At 40.4% G+C, this 23,376-nt stretch overlaps 1 protein-coding gene across 1 annotated transcript in view; it reads left to right on the plus strand.

Moving 5' to 3' along the window:
• raptor (regulatory associated protein of MTOR complex 1) overlaps positions 1–23,376 on the plus strand; it is a 48,145-nt gene that overhangs the window by 13,445 nt on the left and 11,324 nt on the right. Inside the window, exons 6-21 of the mRNA XM_089638309.1 lie at positions 257–501; positions 1,127–1,309; positions 2,174–2,367; positions 2,511–2,752; positions 3,976–4,050; positions 4,161–4,241; positions 4,712–4,888; positions 5,891–6,047; positions 9,452–9,551; positions 12,542–12,705; positions 16,439–16,551; positions 17,093–17,243; positions 18,305–18,504; positions 18,875–18,950; positions 19,540–19,672; positions 19,958–20,238. Coding sequence (XP_089494435.1) covers positions 257–501; positions 1,127–1,309; positions 2,174–2,367; positions 2,511–2,752; positions 3,976–4,050; positions 4,161–4,241; positions 4,712–4,888; positions 5,891–6,047; positions 9,452–9,551; positions 12,542–12,705; positions 16,439–16,551; positions 17,093–17,243; positions 18,305–18,504; positions 18,875–18,950; positions 19,540–19,672; positions 19,958–20,238 — 2,572 coding nt within the window. The remainder of the gene's footprint in view (positions 1–256; positions 502–1,126; positions 1,310–2,173; positions 2,368–2,510; positions 2,753–3,975; positions 4,051–4,160; positions 4,242–4,711; positions 4,889–5,890; positions 6,048–9,451; positions 9,552–12,541; positions 12,706–16,438; positions 16,552–17,092; positions 17,244–18,304; positions 18,505–18,874; positions 18,951–19,539; positions 19,673–19,957; positions 20,239–23,376) is intronic.

A 23,376-nucleotide genomic window follows, 5' to 3' on the forward strand; every position in this document is an offset into this window, starting at 1 on the left:
AATAAAATATGCATTGGGTAGGTACATGACTTCTTTTAATTAATTAATGGCAACACTGTTTTAATTTTGTTCTATTATTGAATTTCAAATGCTAGGAATATTTGAGGGAAAATCATTATTAAATTATTTATTTGTGTACTAAGCGTGAAGTGGAATTCTGCAAATTTACCATAATTTATTTTTGGTAAATTTGCAAAACGATTTATAAATAAATTTGCGTTTCCTCTTATTCGGTAATTTTTTCATCGTTTTTCAGATGTCACGCCAGAACAACCAACAAGATGGGGGGGCTGCCCCGCCCACTGCTCCCCCCTCCTTCAAGAACTGCATCCAGCTGGCGGCGTGCGCTGCCAACCAGGTGCTGCCCATGAACCCCGAGTTGCCCGCCGATCTATTCACGGCATGCCTCACAACGCCCATCAAGATGGCGCTCAAGTGGTTTGTCATGCAGAATCACGCCGCCAAGATCACACCGCCCGGCACCACCGAGCTCATAGACAAGTAAAAAAATTACATAAAACACTTTAGTTAACAAGGTTGAAGTCGGGACAATTTTCTGAAGACAAATCGCTGACATTGATCATTATTATTTGACGGCCGGCATAGTCCAGTGGTAACGCATTGGACTGCCATTCCGAAGGTCGCGGGTTCGAACCCGGCGTGCGCAAATAAATTTTATTTGATTAATTTGTGTTATTTCACAATTAATTAATTAAAATAATATATAGTATATTTGCGGCACGTTCCAGAGTGGAAGATACTACCAGTATCGCCCTGGTGTAAGACCACCATTCAGAATTGAAACGTTGCTCCAAATGGCTTTAGCCGTGTTTAGTGACTAGATCTGAATAGCCAGGTACTTCCCCACCTTCCTCTTTCCCTTCCCCACTTACCTTCAGCCTCACAACATCCCCCAATTGGGGATGCCATAGTCTCACTGGCTCCAGACGGGAGCAGTTGGGACTCTTGTGAGGTATTCACTATAAAAAAAAAAAAAAAAAACAACAGTAAGGAAGACACTGTGAGACCATAAGAGTTGTTCTCAAAAGCTAACAAATTAGCTTGAAGGGTTTTTTTGAAAGGTAACCGCCAATTTTTATAATTACCAAAAAACTTGTGCTTTCAGAATACCCGGACAGCTAACAGACAGGCGAACCATGATAGGAGAACTAAACTGGATATTCACAGCCATAACGGACACTATAGCCTGGAACACATTGCCCCCCGAACTGTTCCAGCAGCTCTTCAGGGCAGACCTGCTAACAGCTAGTCTCTGTAGGAACTTCTTGCTTGCTGACAGAATTCTGAGGTAATAAATTGTTGTGACTTTTCACTATTTTTACAATTGATCTATCAACATATTTATCTAAGATATTTGTACAGTAGAACCTCGTTAATTCGGAATCCACGGGACAACAAAATACAAATTTCGAATTAACAAATTCCCACGTAATTCGAAATTTAACTGACTTTTAGATTCAGATACACGAAATATTATGATTTATTTTCGCAAATATCAAGTTTTTTGAATTACACGAACAAATTTTCGTGATCAAAATAAATTTCGAATTACTAATTAACGAATTTCGAATTAAAAAACCATTTTTCTGCGGAAATTTTTTTGGCGAAAATATTGAATTACCCGTTTTTTGGAATTATCGGGGTTTGAATTAACAGGATTCTACTGTACATACCATAGACGTTCAAAACAATAGAACTGCCCATGAGTTTATTTTCATTTAGTTAGACACTTTTACAAATGTACTCACCTCACTCTTTCTTGCTTCCTGATTCTTGATCTGTAGACGGTTCGGTTAAAAACGAACATTCAAATCCTTTACAGAAATGAACTGCATTGCAAACTGTTAACTTACTTTAGCCAACTTTATTTTTCTGGTTATTTAAATGTGAGCTTCTTTGCGGTTATTGTAAAATTGATCAATTTATTCAAAACATTCTCGAATCCTCCTGGTCCTAAAAAAAAGTCATCTAGTTTAATTCCAGGTCATTGAAATACCCATATTTTACGTTACATACGTACATAGTAGATTTTGAAAGTCGCCGTTGCTGCAAGTAGTAACTGCAATATGTATTATTGCTACTTACCACGATTGTGAGGTCAACAATAGAAGAACACAATTCTACTTTCTAATTGACTATATTTCCCATGTAGATCATACAACTGCAGCCCTGTATCCTCGCCAGCCATGCCCTCCATGGCGGGGCACCCCATGTGGCAGGCCTGGGACCAGACCCTGGACCTAGCGCTGGCACAGCTGCCCGCCATGCTGGACACCAAGCGGAGCTACGTGCACTCGCCATTCTTCGAGGAACAACTCACGGCGTTCCAGGTGTGGCTGGATCTAGGTGAGTAATTTTCTTTTTTCCATCAAGACAAGCACGATTGGCACCGTAAATGAATGTATATTTCTTCAATCTATTCACACAGCTGAAGATGTCAAAAAGTGTCTCCTGTGTCCTCTTATTACTAATAATTTTCTTATTGCCAGGTTCCTCTTGCCGCCCCCCACCTGACCAACTTCCAATGGTCCTCCAAGTGCTGCTCAGCACCATGCACCGGGTGCGCGCGCTGGAGATCCTTGGGCGCTTCCTCGCCCTGGGGCCCTGGGCCGTCAACCTCATCCTGAGCGTGGGCATCTTTCCCTACATGGTCAAGCTGCTGCAGACCTCTGCCAGGGAACTGCGCCCGCTGCTGGTCTTCATATGGGCCAAGATCATGGCTGTGGATGGGGTGAATACAATAATTACAATAATAATTTTTATTCCAGGATGTGGGGAGGTTAGTGCAATCCCACACGTCCCATATAGATATACATATTTTTGTACAATACCAATGTTCGCTATGCAATTACATACTTATTTCATATTTACCTTGTTGCTGGAGCAAGACAGGCTGAGAATGGAGTTGAGGAGTCAGGCTTCGAGCTCGTTATATAGTGTTGGCCTGGAGTGACCTTTCTGTAGTATATAACTAAATATATTACTCCTAGCATTAATATCTCTGGCCAACCCAATTTAGACCTAAAACTTAAAGTACACGTCTGTTCTAATACTAATGATGCATACTGTAAATGTCTTCGTCTGTACTGTACCGATCATATTAAATACTGTCTTACGTTTGATCCACGTTTTAAATGGAACTCTCATTGCCTTCTAATCACAAAAAAAAAAATTATTTCTTCAAAAGTATTAGAAATATACTAATAGTACTTAAATATATGAAAATTGCATACTAAGCTCTCTGCCAATCGATCATCGAATATGGAATAATAACAGGGGGTGGTGCAACACTTTTGGCCATAGATTCAACGGTGTCAACATGTCAACGGTGCAAAAATTAATCATGAAAATTATCCAAAGTCCCTTTAAAAACAAGCACTGAAACACAACAGGATTATAAACATACATACTATTCAAGGTAACATTAGATATATAAGAACAGTAATAGAAAAAGTGTATAATGGCACAGTAATAAAGATACAATAATAATAGGTATATATTTACCAGCCTCACTAGGTGAACTTTTATTGAGGCAGAATTTTTAACAAAATTAATTTGTACACTGTCTGTGGTTTGTTTACTCATACATAAAACAAATTAGTTCATATAAAACCAATATTTACAAGTAGGTACCTACAACATTACTCATCGTCCATCTTACAGTAACTTTACATGAAAATCGCTATACAAGGGTGAGTTCACTGGTTACTGCACAACCTTCGTTGAGTATCCATTGTTTAGTGGCAATTTAAAATTATTATAGTATGAAAAAGTAGACTGTGCCAAATGTGGAATTCTCAAGAATCGCAGTTGAGAACTACAGTTCTGCTTTCCAGAGCTGGGATATAATAACCTTTGGCCCCAGCGACACAATTCAGTACCGTGTGTGATTTCAAAATATGTGTGTAGCTGACCAATTCTCCTATTTATAATTGATATTGTTTCTGTTTTCAGAGTTGCCAGGCTGACTTAGTGAATGCAAAAGGCCACAAATACTTCTTGTCTGTTCTTCAAGATGTCACTATCCCAGTGAGTTGTAATGTTCATTCAATTATTTTGTTTTATGATATCCATCTTACATTTATGAATACTAATGAATCTATGTCAAAATTTCTAAAACAATGTACCTAATATTTCAGAGTGAACATCGAACTCTAGCTGCGTTTGTGCTAGCGGGTATTGTAGACAATTATCTGCCTGGACAGGAAGCTGCGTTGCAGGTAAAATATTATACTAAAGGACTATCAATTAAATGTTTGTCTTTTTATGACAGTCTTATAAAGCTTGTATTTCTGTGAATAGTTTAAGCTCGTCAACAACAACAAAAAATCTTGAATGTTATATAACTCCTTAGACATAATTTTTTGATATGGAAAAGAAGAGCTGACCTAAATTGATGCCCTGGGGTACTCCAGATCACAAATTTTTATTTTTTTATTTTTTAATCAATACTATACAAGTTGATACCTTTCTGTAAAATAGTTGATCACTTGTTTATATGTATTGCTGAATGTTGTTTTGAGTATCGAAGATATTTCTCATAAATGACCCAATGTTACATGTTAACGATGTGGTCTTAGCAGGTGGACCATACTCGAAATATATTTTTTTGTATGGGCGATTCAAACAGTTTTGCCGAAGAAGAGCAAGTATTACAATTTGTTTTTTTTTTACAATTTTTCTTTTGTAGGGTTCCCTGGTGTCCATCTGTCTCGAGCAGCTGAGGGATCCCAACCCCACGCTCCGCCAGTGGCTAGCCATTTGCCTAGGCCGCCTATGGAAGGGCTACGATCAGGCGCGCTGGTCGGGGGTGAGGGACATGGCACATGAGAAGTTATACCGTCTCTTGGAGGACCCCGTACCTGAGGTAAGGCATCAACAATTGACTATATAAGGCTCTTCATCCCACTTTTACAACTTTTTTTGGTGACAAGAACTCATGCTATGTTTTGATGCCAAGGTCTCATCGAGTGACTGATACTTCTTGCTTGATAAGCCTCTTTTTAAGAGAATTTTGTTACATGTGTTCAAAAGAACAAGTCTATATTGCTTCGATAGTTCACTTGAAGTAACTTTTGAAAGTTGACATGAACTCTTGCTTTTATATGTCACTTGGAGTGATTCTTGCTGCCCTATATATGATTACACATGTACTAACACTGGTCTGAGGCAGTCAACTCTTAGATCAGCAACATCAGCAGCTGTAGGCAGACTGATGGAACCTAAGCGCAAGTCAAATACTAAGTTTGGTGATCGTGCTTTCGGAGTATCTGGGCCGAAGGCTTGGAATGAACTCCCTCCGGAACTAAGATCCATAACAAGTCCAACAGAATTCAGGTCTAAACTAAAATCTTACCCTTTTAAGCTGTCATACCCTTAAATTAAATATACAATTTCTGAGAGAAAGTCCAGTTATATCCAATTTTCCAATTACGTCCTAAATCCTATATCTAAATTTCGCTAATAAACAAATAGTTAATGTTAATTAAGTGTTAATCTCAATGACCCACCAGGTAAGTATTGTACTGTATTTTATCTCCATATATAGTTATAATATAGATCATTGTAGAAATGTATTATATATTTGTACAGCGCCCTTGAGGTGATTTTATAAATATTATTATTATTACTAAAAGACTTAAGAACTAATGCCTGAATATGTACATATTATGTATGTAATTTTGAGTGACAGAAATTCATGGTGTGTATGTACATAATGAGAATGTCATTTTGAGTGACTTCTGTTATCTCTTTTCCTAAAAGTGGCCCTCCACACAGCATCCCCAAAAATGGCATCGACCCTGAGGGAAATCATTTTCCTCATGGTCTCTTATGTAGAGTTAACGTTAAAAAAAAATGTAACATGTAGGTGCGTGCGGCCGGTGTCTACGCCCTGGGAACCTTTGTGTCTTCGGGCCGCGAGAGGACGGACCACGCCAACAGCATCGACCAGCAGGTGGCCGTCAGCCTCGCCAAGATAGCCCATCAGGACATGAGCCCTATAGTGAGGGCTGAGCTGCTGGCAGGTTGGAAACTTCAGTATTTCATCTAATTTCTTTAACCATTACAACCGGCTACATATGAGTGTGAGTTTGTCTTTGAAAAAATCCTGACGACAAAATAATCTGTTTTTGTGAACGGAACCGGTGTCGATGGAACGTGCGGAAGCTGCCTATGTAGGGTACCTTCACACGCTCGTGTTTGAACCAGTAAGTAACCCAGCCCCATGGCTCATCACAATTCGGAAATTTTTTGCCGGTTGCAAAGGGTTGTAAGATTTCCACATAAAATTCAAATCAGAAATTTCTAACATTTTATTTCGTTAACTTTATTATATGATACAATCCGTAACTTAGCTTTTTATGCAAATATTTGTAATTAACTTTTGCAGGTATTAACGCCTTTTTTCTCTGTTCTATCTTTTCTGTATTTGTTGTATCGTTGTGTATTACATTAATTAATTTTGTTCCCATGTTATTTTTTATATTCTTTTGATGTTATGCTCATGATGCTATACAAATATTACTATCTTTTATTATTATTATGTTCATTTGAATGCACTATGTAATGTAATTAATTTATACTTGTTTTATGAAAAAACCGGCCGGGCGTAAATGAATAAATAATTAGAAGTTTTCATGCTTATTAACACATTGTGATCGGGCAGTTTTCGGTCGCGTACTAGTGCTGGTAACGGGTGATTTTTTGCGTAATTTCGCGCTAACGTAGACCTCTAGAAAAATTGCGATAACTTCAAAAATATTTGTTTGATTTCAATAATTCTTTTTGCAAATTATTTATTTTATTATATTTAGAAATGTATTCTTCATCGTTAAACTAGTGCAGAATTTCACATAAAGTAGGAAAGTTTGAAAAAAATAATATTTTTTTTACATAACATCCTTTATTTTACAAATTATACACAAAAATTATTTCTAAATGTAAAATAAAAATTAGTATTGTTTTAGGGTGTGATATGAACTTCATAAAATTTGCATACAGACACGACATTGCCTTTGAACAAATTTCTTCTTTCCCTTGCTTTCAATTTTGGCTATCACATGTTTGCGCATGTCCATGGAAAGCCTTCCGGGAGGGTCACGAGAAGGAGCCCTTTTCCACGAAGATGTCGATGGCCCTGGATCTTCAGAAATAACTTCTTCATGAATCGAATCGGAAGTCCATTCGAAGGCAATGTCATATAAAAATCTTTTATATTTAATCTTTTTAGCTGTAATGGAGTTGTATACAACAAAAAAATTGAATAAGGCACAATTTATCATATACATTGCCACACGTTTTGTCCATTTCGTGGTTTTTCTCAAAATATTGTAATACGATAAATATTGATCGGCACGATCGACGCCTTTCATATACTTATTGTAATCAATAAGGGCATTTGGCTTGATAATCTTTTGTCGCGTCATTCGGTCGACGTTATGGCTCTCCTTCATTTCTGCAGAATGGATAGAAGATATGAGAGATACCTCTTTCTTGGATATCCAAACTTGTAACAATATATCATTTTTCCGACGGAATATTGTATCTCCTCTCTGTAAATCCGTTTTTTTTAGGCATTCAGGTAAGCCTCTATTTTTTCTAATGGTTCCACAAACCCTTATTTTCTTTTGTAAAAGCGCAACAGTATTGTCGACACTATTATAATAGTTATCCATATACAAATGGTGCCAGACATCAGTATATGGCGAAACTACAGTTTGGATTGTTTCAATCAATCGTAGTCCTTGCGCAGCGTAAATTTCAAAATTACAGATATATCCTGTATCACTCTCGGATAATATTCTCACGAGAATCCCGTACTTTATGATTTTTCCAGCATTGTACACCCTGAAGAATAGTCTTCCTCTCCATGGTATTATGCCTTCATCCAATGAGACTTGCTGTTTTGGCTTTTAGATGTTTTTGAACTTTTCAACGAAGTGATTGATTATAGGTCTTACTTTTTCCAGACGATCAGATGGGTCAGTAATATCTTCATTGTTATTGAAATGCCAAGCGCGCCATATTTGGTTAAACCTATCTCTTGACATTGTTTTACCGAAAAACGGCGTTTCTAAAACAGGATCTGTGGTCCAATATTCATTCTGTCTATTTTTCCGTACTAGCCCCATGAATATTATGAGACCTACAAACTTTTTCATTTCCGGAATGGTGATATCTTTCCATTTGATACCTTTGGTTTCTGATTTTAGTCGGTCGATGTTTTGATAATAATATCTGTTGGATTCGATAACCAAAAACTTAAAAAAATCGTCATCTATGAACAATTTCAACACATCCATCTGCGTTTTTGGAGGATTATTCAAGGTAATTCCAGGAATACCCAAAAAATCCCAAGAACTGGGGGATTACCATTTATAGACCAACCATCAACCTCTTCTTCGTCAGAACTGGACGAAATGGTTCTGCGGGTAAATGTTGTAGGCAGTGGAATAATATCTTCATCATCAACTAGATCGCTATCATCACTATCAAAATCACTTTCACACGATATGTCGGATAAATTGTCGGCGTATATTTCTTGGTCACTATCTTCATTGTGGTGAGACATTTTTCTTATGGGATAAAACACAATATAATAATATAACTAACTAAAAAAAATAACAAACTTTCAATCACAATCGTGGTAAAAATGTCTGTTTCATCGAAAATTTATCAAAAGTATTTTTACTTTTAAACACTAAAATAAAATGTAAATATGTACGTAATATATATATATATATATATAATATCTATGTACTCGATATTTAGCTTTTAGCAACGTCTGACCACCAAAGAGTAGTGAAATAAACTAAAAAAAATTATTATTCTTCGTCTTAGTGTTGCATGTAGACCGTTATATGTACCGTTATCTTCGACTATTTTTGTGATGAATAACACTACCTCGGTACCCACCGTACACCCCATCTATTGTTCTCAAAAGGTTTTTACCTGCATGGCTACAACCCTACAGACGCTATATAGCGAAAACTCAAGTAAATATATTGGAACCCGTATTTTAACGTGACCCGCGCTCCACTAACAATCTATCAAAAACGTATAAATACGTGATCCGCTCTCTAGCATTAATTTGCTAAAAACGTATTAATATGTGATCCGATTACAATGTGTTAAGTTCTGTTTTTTCGGTCCCTTGAAGACTGGAATTTAAAAATGGCCTTTAATTTATCCCACATACATTGAAATTCAAGGTTCTCCCATATGATAAGTTTTCACTCCATGTATAATACAATGTTGATAGTTTGTCAGCTTCCAAATGATGTTTTCTGGCTTATGAATTGATATTTATTGGGGTTCTGTCTGAAAACATTATAAGGGGGTTTTAATGTACCAACAAAAATATTGTGATCACTCAATTAGCGTTACTTTATAATACCAGGGTCAATTATAGTAAAACAATATTTTCCAGCTCTACAATGGTTGGTGTTGACATTTGAGCCCCACTTCATTGCTGTTTCCTTACAAGAAGGAAGATCCACCCCACAGATACACCAAAGAGGAGGAAGCAGGTACCTCTACATTTTTATTTGTTTACTTGAAATAACAAACCTGATATACCTTATTGATCCATATTGACCTACAGGCAATTCAATTTCATCTGTCCTAGCGATTAGATTTCTTCTGTCCGAGCGATTAGATTTCTTCTGTCCTAGCGATTAGATTTCATCTGTCCTAGTGATTAGACTTCACCTATCCTAGCGATTAGATTTCTTCTGTCCTAGCGATTAGATTTAATCTGTCCTAGCGATTAGATTTAATCTGTCCTAGCGATTAGATTTAATCTGTCCTAGCAATTAGATTTAATCTGTCCTAGCCATTAGATTTCTTCTGTCTTAGCGATTAGATTTAATCTGTCCTAGCCATTAGATTTAATCTGTCCTAGCCATTAGATTTAATCTGTCCTAGCCATTAGATTTTTCTGTCCTAGCGATGAGATTTCATCTGTCCTAGTGATTAGACTTCACCTGTCTGAGCGATTAGATTTCATCTGTCCTAGTGATTAGACTTCTTCTGTCCTAGCTATTAGATTTAATATGAACTAGCAATTAGATTTCTTCTGTCTGAGTGATTAGATTTCTTTTGTCCTAGCGATTAGATTTCATCTGTCCTAGTGATTAGACTTCAACTGTCCTAGCGATTAGATTTAATCTTTGCGAGCGATTAGATTTCTTCTATCCGAGCGATTAGATTTCTTCTGTCCTAGCGATTAGATTTCATCTGTCCTAGCGATTAGATTTCTTCTGTCCTAGCGATTCGATTTCATCTGTCCTAGTGATTAGACTTCACCTGTCCTAGCGATTAGATTTTATCTGTCCTAGCGATTAGATTTCTTTGTCCAAGCAATTAGATTAGAAGACTCCGCAATCTGACCCTCAGAGATTCTCATAGTTTTTCGATTCCTTAGTTAGGAGTACACTTGAAAGTGGGTCTGTAATTTGGAGTCCACATCAGGTAAAGTATTCCTTCACGTTGGAGAGAGTTCAGAATAACTTTCTGAGATTTCTCTATTTGAAGGGAGTATGGCTACTACCCGTGGCTCTATCCTACTGACTTTCTTTTGGGTATGCTCGGAATGAACCATCCACAGGTCAGAAGAGATGTGTGCATTGCTACACATTTATTCAGATTGATTCGTGGATGGTTTGCTATCATGCAGAGCATTCATTTCCATGTTCCCGATGGTTATCTCCGTCACTGACGGTAAAATGAACAGTTCAGCTGCTCGGGTGTAGACCATATTAACTGACAAAAACAAGTTTTTAGATATAGCATTTTAAATGTTTGGATGCATAAATATAACATAATTCGTTAAAAATTAGGGGTCGTTTTTATTTTTTATTATACTTTTACTGTATGAAAATACAAAGTTATGTTCATCAACACTTTCAGTGCGACCTGCTGACCACAACAAAAGAGTAAAAAGAATTACTTTCAGAACGTGAAAACGGTTTTCTTTCACGGTGTTTTCAATACATTTTTAAGACAGCATTACAAAACCCAGAAAAAGGAATAACATAGCTGACAGTTATTACGTATGCACCTACCTTACTAGAAAGCAGTTTACACAAAAATAAATAGGCGATCTAGCTTCACTTTTTAATTTCTTATTATTTTACTAATAAGAAATTATGAGTGTAATGCTAATTAAACTAGGAACTCACTTACAGATTAAATTACAGTTCTTTTCATACAGTTTATTCATCTGCAGATGCTTTTAAGAAAGAAACCTCGAGGAATTCTCGTGTTTGAACAAACCTTGTGACCTAGGAGGTTTTGAATTTTAAAATCCTAGTTGCAGACTGTGTGCTGCAAACATCACGGGAAACCATATTCGTGTTTCACCCGTAGGTTTAATTAAAGTTGGAAAAGCAGTTTTGTGTACGGAATGTAATGATAAAATTCCAGCTGTGGATTCATCTGCTGATGGATTTTGAAGGAAAACAATCACAAGATGTAATCAATTGAAAACATGACATACCCTGAACAACATTTTCAGGTAAACAATGACATATGCATGCAGATATTATTAAAAGCCTTTTAAGTTAATCAAAGTTGTAGCGTGTAAAATGTGTTAATAGAAAACACTTAACGTGCTTTACATGAAACAGGTTACAAATGCACCAAAATCTTATTGTGGTCATATCTTCACTACTTGGAGAGTTTGGTTTGTTGTTTTCGGCAGAAAACGTGCGATCTGCTACACTGTAATCACTGTCAAAAGAATCCACAGAATTTACAATGTTTGCATTCACTTTATCCATTAAATGTGATGACATAGAACATGGTATGTGTTGGCCATCCGCCATCTTGCATAACTTAGCATTCTTTACTTGAAACATAATGTCGGATACATTGATTATATATCTCAAATCCTCTATTAAAACAGTGCTACCACTACAAAAGTGATCTTCAGCGAAAGAAGATATAAGAAAACACCGTATACACGAAAAAAATAAATTATCAATAATGTCAGCTAACATGGTCTACACCCGAGCAGCTCAATTTTGTAATGCTTTAATTTGAATGGCAGTGCGACAGGACTGCCGCGCCAGTCGTTATATGCACAGAGATATCTTAAGCTTATCAGCCAGCTCAAATATCAACATTTTGACACCTTATATCTTCGGTTCTATTCAGTATTTTCCATAAATTCAAAAGTTATGTCCTCAGCGTGCTCTTAATTAATATGATTCTTTGTAAATCACATGAAATTTCATTGAAGGACAAACAAGCTCATTGGTTTATCAAAACAGAAACTGTTAGTGTTGGTATCACTGATTTAGATGAAAATTGCCACAATAAGCCTAAAAAATAAATCAATCACTAAATTTTGATTATTTTAAAGCTCGTGTTGAAAATGACAGTGTGAGCTGAAAAGATTTTTGTTGCTTTGTCTTATAAATTCCTTAATTTCACCACACCAGAGTTCACCTTTGAAGAGTTTTGGCTATTCTAGCTTTCACATATACATGTTGCAATAACCTATGAATATTTTCAGAGAGCGCAGCCGGATATACTCGGGTGGTGCCATTGACACGGGGCGCGATGCCCTGGACACCAGTCTCCCCTCAAGTCCCTCGGAGCGCCTCATGAGGGTGTCCAGCTCCAGTTCCATAGCTTCTCTGGGCTCCACGGGGAACCTGCAAGGACTGCCCACTATAGGTGAGCGATAACATATAACAGTCTCTCCTCCGGTCCCTCGGAGCGCCTCATGAGGGTGTCCAGCTCCAGTTCCATAGCTTCTCTGGGCTCCACGGGGAACCTGCAAGGACTGCCCACTATAGGTGAGCGATAACATATAACAGTCTCTCCTCCGGTCCCTCGGAGCGCCTCATGAGGGTGTCCAGCTCCAGTTCCATAGCTTCTCTGGGCTCCACGGGGAACCTGCAAGGACTGCCCACTATAGGTGAGCGATAACATATAACAGTCTCTCCTCCAGTCCCTTGGAGCGCCTCATGAGGGTGTACGGTTCCAGTTCCATAACTTCTCAGGGCTCCACAGGGAACCTGCAAGGACTGCCCACTATAGGTGATCGATAACATAAGACAATCTCCCCTCCAGTCCCTCGAAGTGCCTCATTAGGGGTGTCCAGCTCCAGTTCCATAGCTTCTCAGGACTCCGCCTGCAAGGACGGCCCACTATAGGTTAGCGGTAACATATAAAACAGTGTCCCATTCAGTCCCTTTGAGCGCCTCTCGAGAGTGTCCAGCTCCAGTTCCATAGCTTCTCAGGGCTCCACGGGGAACCTGCAAGGACTGCCCACTATAGGTGAGCGATAACATAAGACAATCTCCCCTCCAGTCCCTCGAAGTGCCTCATTAGGGGTGTCCAGCTCCAGTTCCATAGCTTCTCAGGACTCCGCCTGCAAGGACGGCCCACTATAGGTTAGCGGTAACATATAAAACAGTGTCCCATTCAGTCCCTTTGAGCGCCTCTCGAGAGTGTCCAACTCCAGTTCCATAGCTTCTCAGGGCTCCACGGGGAACCTGCAAGGACTGCCCACTATAGGTGAGCGATAACATAAGACAATCTCCCCTCCAGTCCCTCGAAGTGCCTCATTAGGGGTGTCCAGCTCCAGTTCCATAGCTTCTCAGGACTCCGCCTGCAAGGACGGCCCACTATAGGTTAGCGGTAACATATAAAACAGTGTCCCATTCAGTCCCTTTGAGCGCCTCTCGAGAGTGTCCAGCTCCAGTTCCATAGCTTCTCAGGGCTCCACGGGGAACCTGCAAGGACTGCCCACTATAGGTGAGCGATAACATAAGACAATCTCCCCTCCAGTCCCTTGGAGCGCCTCATTAGGGGTGTCCAGCTCCAGTTCCATAGCTTCTCAGGACTCCGCCTGCAAGGACGGCCCACTATAGGTTAGCGGTAACATATAAAACAGTGTCCCATTCAGTCCCTTTGAGCGCCTCTCGAGAGTGTCCAGCTCCAGTTCCATAGCTTCTCTGGGCTCCACAGGGAACCTGCAAGGACTGCCCACTATAGGTGATCGATAACATAAGACAATCTCCCCTCCAGTCCCTCGAAGTGCCTCATTAGGGGTGTCCAGCTCCAGTTCCATAGCTTCTCAGGACTCCGCCTGCAAGGACGGCCCACTATAGGTTAGCGGTAACATATAAAACAGTGTCCCATTCAGTCCCTTTGAGCGCCTCTCGAGAGTGTCCAGCTCCAGTTCCATAGCTTCTCAGGGCTCCACGGGGAACCTGCAAGGACTGCCCACTATAGGTGAGCGATAACATAAGACAATCTCCCCTCCAGTCCCTTGGAGCGCCTCATTAGGGGTGTCCAGCTCCAGTTCCATAGCTTCTCAGGACTCCGCCTGCAAGGACGGCCCACTATAGGTTAGCGGTAACATATAAAACAGTGTCCCATTCAGTCCCTTTGAGCGCCTCTCGAGAGTGTCCAGCTCCAGTTCCATAGCTTCTCTGGGCTCCACAGGGAACCTGCAAGGACTGCCCACTATAGGTGATCGATAACATAAGACAATCTCCCCTCCAGTCCCTCGAAGTGCCTCATTAGGGGTGTCCAGCTCCAGTTCCATAGCTTCTCAGGACTCCGCCTGCAAGGACGGCCCACTATAGGTTAGCGGTAACATATAAAACAGTGTCCCATTCAGTCCCTTTGAGCGCCTCTCGAGAGTGTCCAGCTCCAGTTCCATAGCTTCTCTGGGCTCCACGGGGAACCTGCAAGGACTGCCCACTATAGGTGAGCGATAACATAAGACAATCTCCCCTCCAGTCCCTCGAAGTGCCTCATTAGGGGTGTCCAGCTCCAGTTCCATAGCTTCTCAGGACTCCGCCTGCAAGGACGGCCCACTATAGGTTAGCGGTAACATATAAAACAGTGTCCCATTCAGTCCCTTTGAGCGCCTCTCGAGAGTGTCCAGCTCCAGTTCCATAGCTTCTCAGGGCTCCACGGGGAACCTGCAAGGACTGCCCACTATAGGTGAGCGATAACATAAGACAATCTCCCCTCCAGTCCCTTGGAGCGCCTCATTAGGGGTGTCCAGCTCCAGTTCCATAGCTTCTCAGGACTCCGCCTGCAAGGACGGCCCACTATAGGTTAGCGGTAACATATAAAACAGTGTCCCATTCAGTCCCTTTGAGCGCCTCTCGAGAGTGTCCAGCTCCAGTTCCATAGCTTCTCAGGGCTCCACGGGGAACCTGCAAGGACTGCCCACTATAGGTGAGCGATAACATAAGACAATCTCCCCTCCAGTCCCTCGAAGTGCCTCATTAGGGGTGTCCAGCTCCAGTTCCATAGCTTCTCAGGACTCCGCCTGCAAGGACGGCCCACTATAGGTTAGCGGTAACATATAAAACAGTGTCCCATTCAGTCCCTTTGAGCGCCTCTCGAGAGTGTCCAGCTCCAGTTCCATAGCTTCTCAGGGCTCCACGGGGAACCTGCAAGGACTGCCCACTATAGGTGAGCGATAACATAAGACAATCTCCCCTCCAGTCCCTTGGAGCGCCTCATTAGGGGTGTCCAGCTCCAGTTCCATAGCTTCTCAGGACTCCGCCTGCAAGGACGGCCCACTATAGGTTAGCGGTAACATATAAAACAGTGTCCCATTCAGTCCCTTTGAGCGCCTCTCGAGAGTGTCCAACTCCAGTTCCATAGATTTTCTGTAACCTGCAAGGACTGCCCACTACAGGTGATAGCAATCATCTTTTTCTATCAGAGGTTGGTTATTAAGCTTTACATAACTGAAGCTAAAAAACGGATCATCTGAATGGGGGTCTCTAGGGTCCCCCACATATCGCATAGATTTTAACATTCCTTTTGCCCTTTCCATTAACATTCTGATATTAGTTACTATCTTTTTTTATACCTACTGTTTTGACCAGACAACGACCATCTTCGCTCAGCAGTCAATCATTAAGTAATGCAAAAAGATAAAAGAGAAAATTGAGCGAGTGATCCCTCTCCAGTAAAATACACTTTTTGCACCTGCACTTGTGACTTGTTTGCGGCGAGCAATATAAAAAAAGTAATGGTGATCCGGGGTGGGGGGAGGTGGCAGTTATTTCCTCAGAATTGGATAGATATTACTCTAAATAATAATTTTCTTTAAATGCATATCGATTACCGATATTATTTTCTAGGATTACCTAAACTATAGAGTAAATGAGTAAAAAACAACCTAGATATCTTACAAAACTCTCGTCAGTGGGATCTGTATTACCCCCTCCGGTGCGGGAGGGTTAAAAGAATATTCACCTGCAGGCTGCAGTCTGGAACTGCTCATTAGTATTTATTGTCTTGCTTAACTATGGCTATCACCAATATTCTCCTAAATTTTCAGTTGGGTTATCTTTTATTTGAAGTTCATCTATCAATATTGGGAGGTTTCTTCTTTATATAGTGCATATTTGAACATTATTATTTTCAGGTTTTGGATCTGTCTACATGAAGCTGTGGTCTGTGCTCTGCTCCATGTGCACAGATCCCCATCCCCACGTGGCCGACATGTGTAAAAAGATTGTCAGCTATATTAAAAATCAGGTGAGGTCCTTTCCAATATGCTGTATACAAAGAGACATAATTTTGTCATTCTCATAAATTATTAAAAATTCATTTCATATCACTGTTGGAAAACCGACCGTTTATTGAATTTTAAGTTTTTACATGTATGTATATGGACGTAACCCGCCTCGCTAGAACTGATGTCTGCTCTGAGAATTGATTACGCATTTTTATAATTAATATAATTAGTGTAATTATTAAACTTTTCATACATGAAAGTAAAAATTAAGTACGAACCGGAGGGGGTCACTAGGGTCCCCCATAAAATCGCAAAGCAAACGTGCCTTTTTAATATTCCTTTTCCCCTTTCTAGTAACACTCAGATATAATTAGATATTATTATATTAATGATGGTATTAGAGCGTAACTCAAATATATAAAATATATATTATTTTAGCCCTTACCAGTAAAATGCACTTTTTATATTTTATTATTTATGTTTTTTATTTCTTGTTTGAGAGTGTATGGTATTACCCCCCTTGGGAACGGGAGTGTTAATATTGCGATACGCTTTGTGCAGATTCTAGAGTTAAGTACTTCACGGGAGCTGTGTGTGGAGGGGAGGTTTGGAGGAAATGGTAATGGTTGTGGGAGCAGTTCGTCGCTTCCCCCATCCCCCAATACGAGAGCCACTTATATCAACGATCACGCACGCACACTGCCTCTACCAGGTGAGCTCTTCTTTCTTTACTATTATAAATTTAAAAATAAAGGGAACGTAAAACTAGTGGGATGCACACATTATTAATTAGTTCTTATTTTAAGAAATTAATTTATCAGATTCTGGTTTCACAATTTTCGGTTCCGGAGTCCTCATCTTTGCTCTAAGTTTACTAATTTTACCCTCTAGCTGTCAAATGGAAGGCCGTTATTGCTAAATTTAGGATACCAGAAGTCAATCCTCAGGGTGCAATATGATAGGCCTGACTAGACTGGACTAGACTTGCATCTAAGGCGTACCGATCTACTACGAATATTCCCGGCTTTATAAGACGCACGCGGCTCTGTGTAAACTCCGCCACATCGCGTTAGTCACTCAGTGAGTCAGTGAGTCAGTGAGTCTACAAGTACTCACCAAATCTAGCGTCTGGGGATATTTTGCCGGGCTGCACCGCTCACCCCCGGCCCGTGCCTTCCTTGCCCGCGCCCCGCCTGCTGTCGAGGCCCGCTCGCGCCTCCGGCTTTCAGTTTAGTACTCTTTGCTTAGCCGCTCTGCTAACCCACCGCGTAAGAAATAATGATTTCACTGAGGTTTTGTTTAAAAATATCGTTAACATACAAGATGAAAAGTAATCGACCCAATACAGTGCCCTGCGGTATTCCAAAATCACTTGTAACAATAATAAACTACTAGCAGTTAAAAACCCGCTCCGCGGGTCTTCATTTTTTGGGTCCGGTCTCCTGCAAACTGAAATGAACCTTATGGTCGGTTAAAATTGAGGGGCAGAATGGTCGTTTTTTGCCTGCAGATTCCTGATTTAATTTTTATGCGCGAAGACTACTGAATTTACCCGAAAAATACGATTTGAATTCGACCATTCAGAGGGCCGAAAACGTCCAAACGATATCATAATAATACTATCAGATATTCGATTTACGCCTCCGATTGGTTAAAATTATACTGAATAATTGTAGGTCATATTACTTGGTATCCAGATCTGCAATTTGAACCTATCTTTTGTAAATTCAATTGTAATCAAACTCCTCAAACAAATGTTTTGAATTAAACCAGGTAATCGCAGTCGCCGCGCCGTCCTGCCCGTGACTATATCGGAGGAGGGTGCTGGGCGTGCTGGCAGCGCGGGAGCCGCTACGGGCGGGGGCACCGGGGAAGCCCCGGGAGCATCGCGTCGCCCAATCGTCACCACGCAGTTCGTTAACTGGGCCAGCAGTCATTTTGCCGGCACTGCGGATGAGGAGCAATGGCAGAAGGTAACGGGATGAGACAATTATGTTTTATTTATTACAGTTAAAATTTTTATATTTCACATTCTTAGTGATGGGGACAACCCTTTTGGACTGATAAACAAGCACCTTGACCCAACTATAAAACCGCTAGGGTTCTCCTTCCTCAAATGATGTGGATTTCACTAAAACGTATCCGGATACAATAAAAATTTGAGAGTTTGAATAGAAAAGTTTTACTGGATTTGATGAGATCTGTTTTTTTTTTATCTTTCCATGTGAAATAATTATTTTCATTGAAAAGTACAAATACATAAGCATTATTAGGATGTCCAGCTTTTTTTGGCCCTTCCTATAAACATGCATGTTTAGCAAATATGTTTTTTTTTTTTCCCAGGATATTGAAAGTCGCATGTACCAAGAGAGACAATGGAGGTATAGCAGGAATAAAACTCTTAGGAAAGAAGCAAGAGGTAAGATCTAACCTTATTTTCTTATAATGAAGCTTTTCCAAAAAGTTCATCAAAATTATTACAAACACTATTCGAGAGTCCATCAATAATTTTAATATACATCTATTAATTTAACTTTTGTTTTCGTGAATGAATGAATGCAAATCTTAGAAGTGGAAATTAATCCACTTCCCGACATCCGATCGAGCTGAAACTCGCCAATTGTTTTGTTGTAGATGACAATGCATATTAACTTTTAGCAGAAATAAACGTCATTCCTACCTAATCTGGATTTCGCGCAGTTGTCGGCGCGGTTGACTCCAATCCCCGGGGAGAAAGGTTCAATCCTCAGTTAAACCATTTTTTTTTTGTTCTTTGAGATTGGCTACTAGCCAGCCCAAGAGATGGCGCAACTATGTTGAAAATTGCAATTTGATGTATTATAGTAAAACATCTTTATTTTTTATGATTTTTTACAAAGCTGGGTAACATTTAAACAGAATTCGTTTACAATTTTAACCAGGAGTTATTTGAAATTACGCTCTCCATTATGACCTTGTTTAACAATAAGCCATTTTCTGAGTTTATGATGTATAATTTGTCTCCACAGAAGAGCAACTGCGCATGCCAATCAGCAGGCTCGAGTCCCAAGTGTTCAACGCCAGAAGTCCTCTGCCTCCATCTGTCATCATCTTCCATCCCTACGATCAGCACATTGCCGTTGCAGCTAAGGACTCCTTTGGGTAGGTGCCATATTATTACAAAAAACTACTTAACCCTCAGGACAGGTTTGTAAAAAGGACTAGTAATTCGTAAGCGGATTGAGGACTGAATAGTCATATTACAATGAGAGTTCGCCGTATACTGTTAGATTCATTTAGTGCCAAATCACAGAAAGGGAGACGGTCACGCTGCCTCGCTGGTTGGCTATTCTATCAATTTGAATGTCTATGATTGTAACACAGATTTGATTAACTATTTGTGATGTATTCTAATACATAACTGTATAAATATATTTTTTACTGTAGTATCTGGGACTGGGGTACTGGTGCCAAGCTCTCCTATGGCCAATGGCGACCGGGCGCGCGCCTGACGGCCCTGCAATATGTGAACGCACACGATGCTGGTCGTCTGTTGCTGTGCGGCGCAAGTTGCGGCGCGGTGGCCCTGTACCGGCCGGGCCCGGCGCCGGGGCAGACAGGGGCGCGTGGGGCAGCAGGGGGAAGGGAGCCGCGCCTCGTCACCGCGTGGCGGGCGCTGTCCGAGCCGCAGAACCAGCTGCCCACTAATAACACTTCCAAGGGGACAGGTATGTTAATTATATTTCTAACAACTCTGTGGGTTTGATTTTTATTAACCTTTCAAACTGCTCCCGCTAACCGGAGTCGGTGAGACAATAGCTTCTCCAAATTGGGGTATATTGTAAGGCTGAATGGGAGGGTAAGGAGAAGGTGAAGGTGTGGAAATACCTGGCTCTTCAGATTTAGTCTCGAAAAATGGCTAAATAATTATGTGAATACCGCACAAGAGTCCGCACAACTGCTTCCAACTGTCTGGAGCCAGTGAGACTATGGCATCCCCAATTGGGGTATATTGTGAGGCTGAAGGTAGTGGGGAGGAGTAGGAGATGGGGAGAGGAATGTGGGTCTATTAATATCTGGTCGCCAAAAGGTCACGGCTAAAGCCATTTCAAGCAATGTTTAATTTTTGAATGGTGCTCTTGTACCAGGGTGATACCGGGAGTGTCTTCCACTCCGTAAGGTGCCGCAAGTGTACTATATATTATTTTCAATTAATAAATTACGAAATAACACAAATTCATCAAACAAAATTTACTTGTGCACGCCGGAATTTAAACCTGCGGCCTACGGTTTGTTAGTCAAGAGCCTTACACCTCAGCCATGGAGGTCATTACTCGATTCAAAATGGTGGTCTTTCATCAGGGCGATACTGAGAGTATCTACCACTCAAAAACGTGTCCAAATAGATTATATATATTTATTTCATAAAAATCGTACCTACGAAGCGAAGCGTCGTGCTCTGTCAAGCTATCGTTAATAATAGTAAACAACTTTATAATAAATCCGACCGAAGATAAAACGTAATCGTCGTTAAAAACAACGAAAGTTTAACTCGTGGTAGTGTTCTCCAGTGACTTTTTAACATTTTACCATTGTTTTTTTAATAATATAAACTATAAAATTCACTGCATCCCAAACCAAAGTGTTGTGTACAACGGATAAAGTGCGCGGATTGGCCGCTTTAATTATGAGCTCACCTTTCAGGGCTCCTATTGGTTGCGTTTGTGTTGTGAATTTGTCATACCCCTTGTTTACAATCGAAACTATCTAAATTCTGTGTATTAAATCCTTTTAAAGTGACAATTGTGCGTCGAAAGAGATTACTCTCATCTCGCAAAATACTTTTTAGTATACATTTGTGTATTTTTTCTTTTAAATAAAATTATCCAGAACCTACAAAAAAACATATCCGATAATTTCGTGAATAAAACAGAAACTTTTCGGTAAAACCGATAGTGGATTTCGTAGATACATTCATAGTGATAAACTGTTTAAAGTTATTTGTGCTCAATTAGTGCAAATATAAAAAAAATCGTGATATAAAAACTCGATACGGCGACTTTTGTTTTGATTTACATAGAGCTAGACCGATTGCCCACCTACGAATTTTCAGGCGCAAAGCTGAACAGAACTAATACTCTGTTTCAAACATTGTTTTTTTTTTATGTGTCCTTATAAAGTAGTGTTTAATAATGAATCGTCCTAAAAAACGACACATAAGCACCATGATGTCTCCTAGTCCAGAGGATATAGGAGGAAAGTGCGTCACGATTGAGGATGCGGATGAAAACAGCTCGGTTACGTCATCCAAAGGCTCGGACGTCACCGAAGCGGAATATCCTTGCGCTTCAGGAGTAGATGTGCTCAATGAAACCCAAGCACATTTGACAGCTCTTCAACTTGTGTTAGCAGAGAAGCAATCTAAGGTCTCAAAAGACCAGCAGCTGAGGATCGCTAGAAACGTATCGGAAGTTTTCAGATCCGTATCTCAGCTGTTGTTGGAGCGAGAGACGATGCGTGCGGATTTAGCTACAGTTACAGCACAACTTAGAATGGCAGAAATAAAAATACGCCACGAGAAGAGGGAAAAAAGGCACCTTGAGCAAAAAATCATACAATTAGAGTCTGATCTCGGGCCTGTAATGCGGAGAGTGGCAGTGGCAACGGAGGCTACCCTCTCTTTTGCTGACATCGCCCGAAAACAGCCATATGATGCTCACCAACCCCCACCAATCACTCAACAAGGACATCGCGTCGGACCACCAAGACCTGCCGTTTGCATCTTTCCAACGGATGCGGACGCCACAAAGGACAGTGACGGTACGAAAAAAATGATTGAAGATACAATTCGGCCATCTGAACTAGGCGTTCGGGTCACGGGAATAAAAAAAATAAGAAATAAAGGCATCCTGATCAATACGGCAACCACGGGCGAACAACAAAAGCTATTAAATGCACCTTGCTTCGACAACTCGAGCAAACTGAAGGCCCGACTACCGTCAAAGCGTCTACCGAGACTGATATTCTTTAATGTTCCCCGGGACCTGACCGACGAAGATTTTTTAAGGATGGCTCTCACTGGTATTCCCAACGTTGAAGACATTGAAGAAACTATTGCAGGCTGTAAACTAAGTCACCTGGCTGGTGCTCGCACAGGTAACGCTTGTCACCGTATCTACGCAGTACCCGCTACCGTACGTAAATTTCTAGTCGAGCAAGAGAAAGTATTTATAAGCTGGACTATTTGCCGCGTCCGAGATTTTATTGGCCTTACTGTCTGCACCAAATGCTACATGATTGGTCACTCATACAAGTATTGCAGAGATACCAAACCCACATGTGGACATTGTGCTCAACAGAATCATACTGGTGAGTCCTGCCCAAATTCCACCATCAAACCAGTTTGCGCGACATGCACCAGATTTGGTAAGCCTGCTGATCACTCAACTGGAGATAGGGACAACTGCCCGGCCTACATCGCTGCACTCAAGAACGACCTTGCAACTATAGATTATGGAGTGTAACATACATGAGCATAAGTGCCTCACCATCGAGAATTATAATCCCGTGACGAACTGTCTACGAATAATGTATATGAACGCGAGAAGCATCCGTAATAAGTTTGATGAGATCGAAGAAAAAGTAAGAAGTTCGCGGTACATTGTACACGTGCTCGTCATTACGGAAACGTGGCTTAAGATTGGAGAGGAAAAGTTTTACTCCCTGAATGGTTACAAAAGTGTTTTTTCTTCTCGCCCCAACGAAGGAGGAGGCGGCGTAGCAATATATGTGATTGATACTATGAAGTGTGCAATTATTGAAAATTTCTCAAATGAAAATTCCTTTTTAGGTATAACGCTTAGTAG

The sequence above is a fragment of the Hesperophylax consimilis genome, chromosome 12, assembly GCF_061612785.1.
Source record: "Hesperophylax consimilis isolate HC1 chromosome 12, BYU_Hcon_1.0, whole genome shotgun sequence".
Taxonomy (NCBI): Eukaryota; Metazoa; Arthropoda; class Insecta; order Trichoptera; family Limnephilidae; genus Hesperophylax; species Hesperophylax consimilis.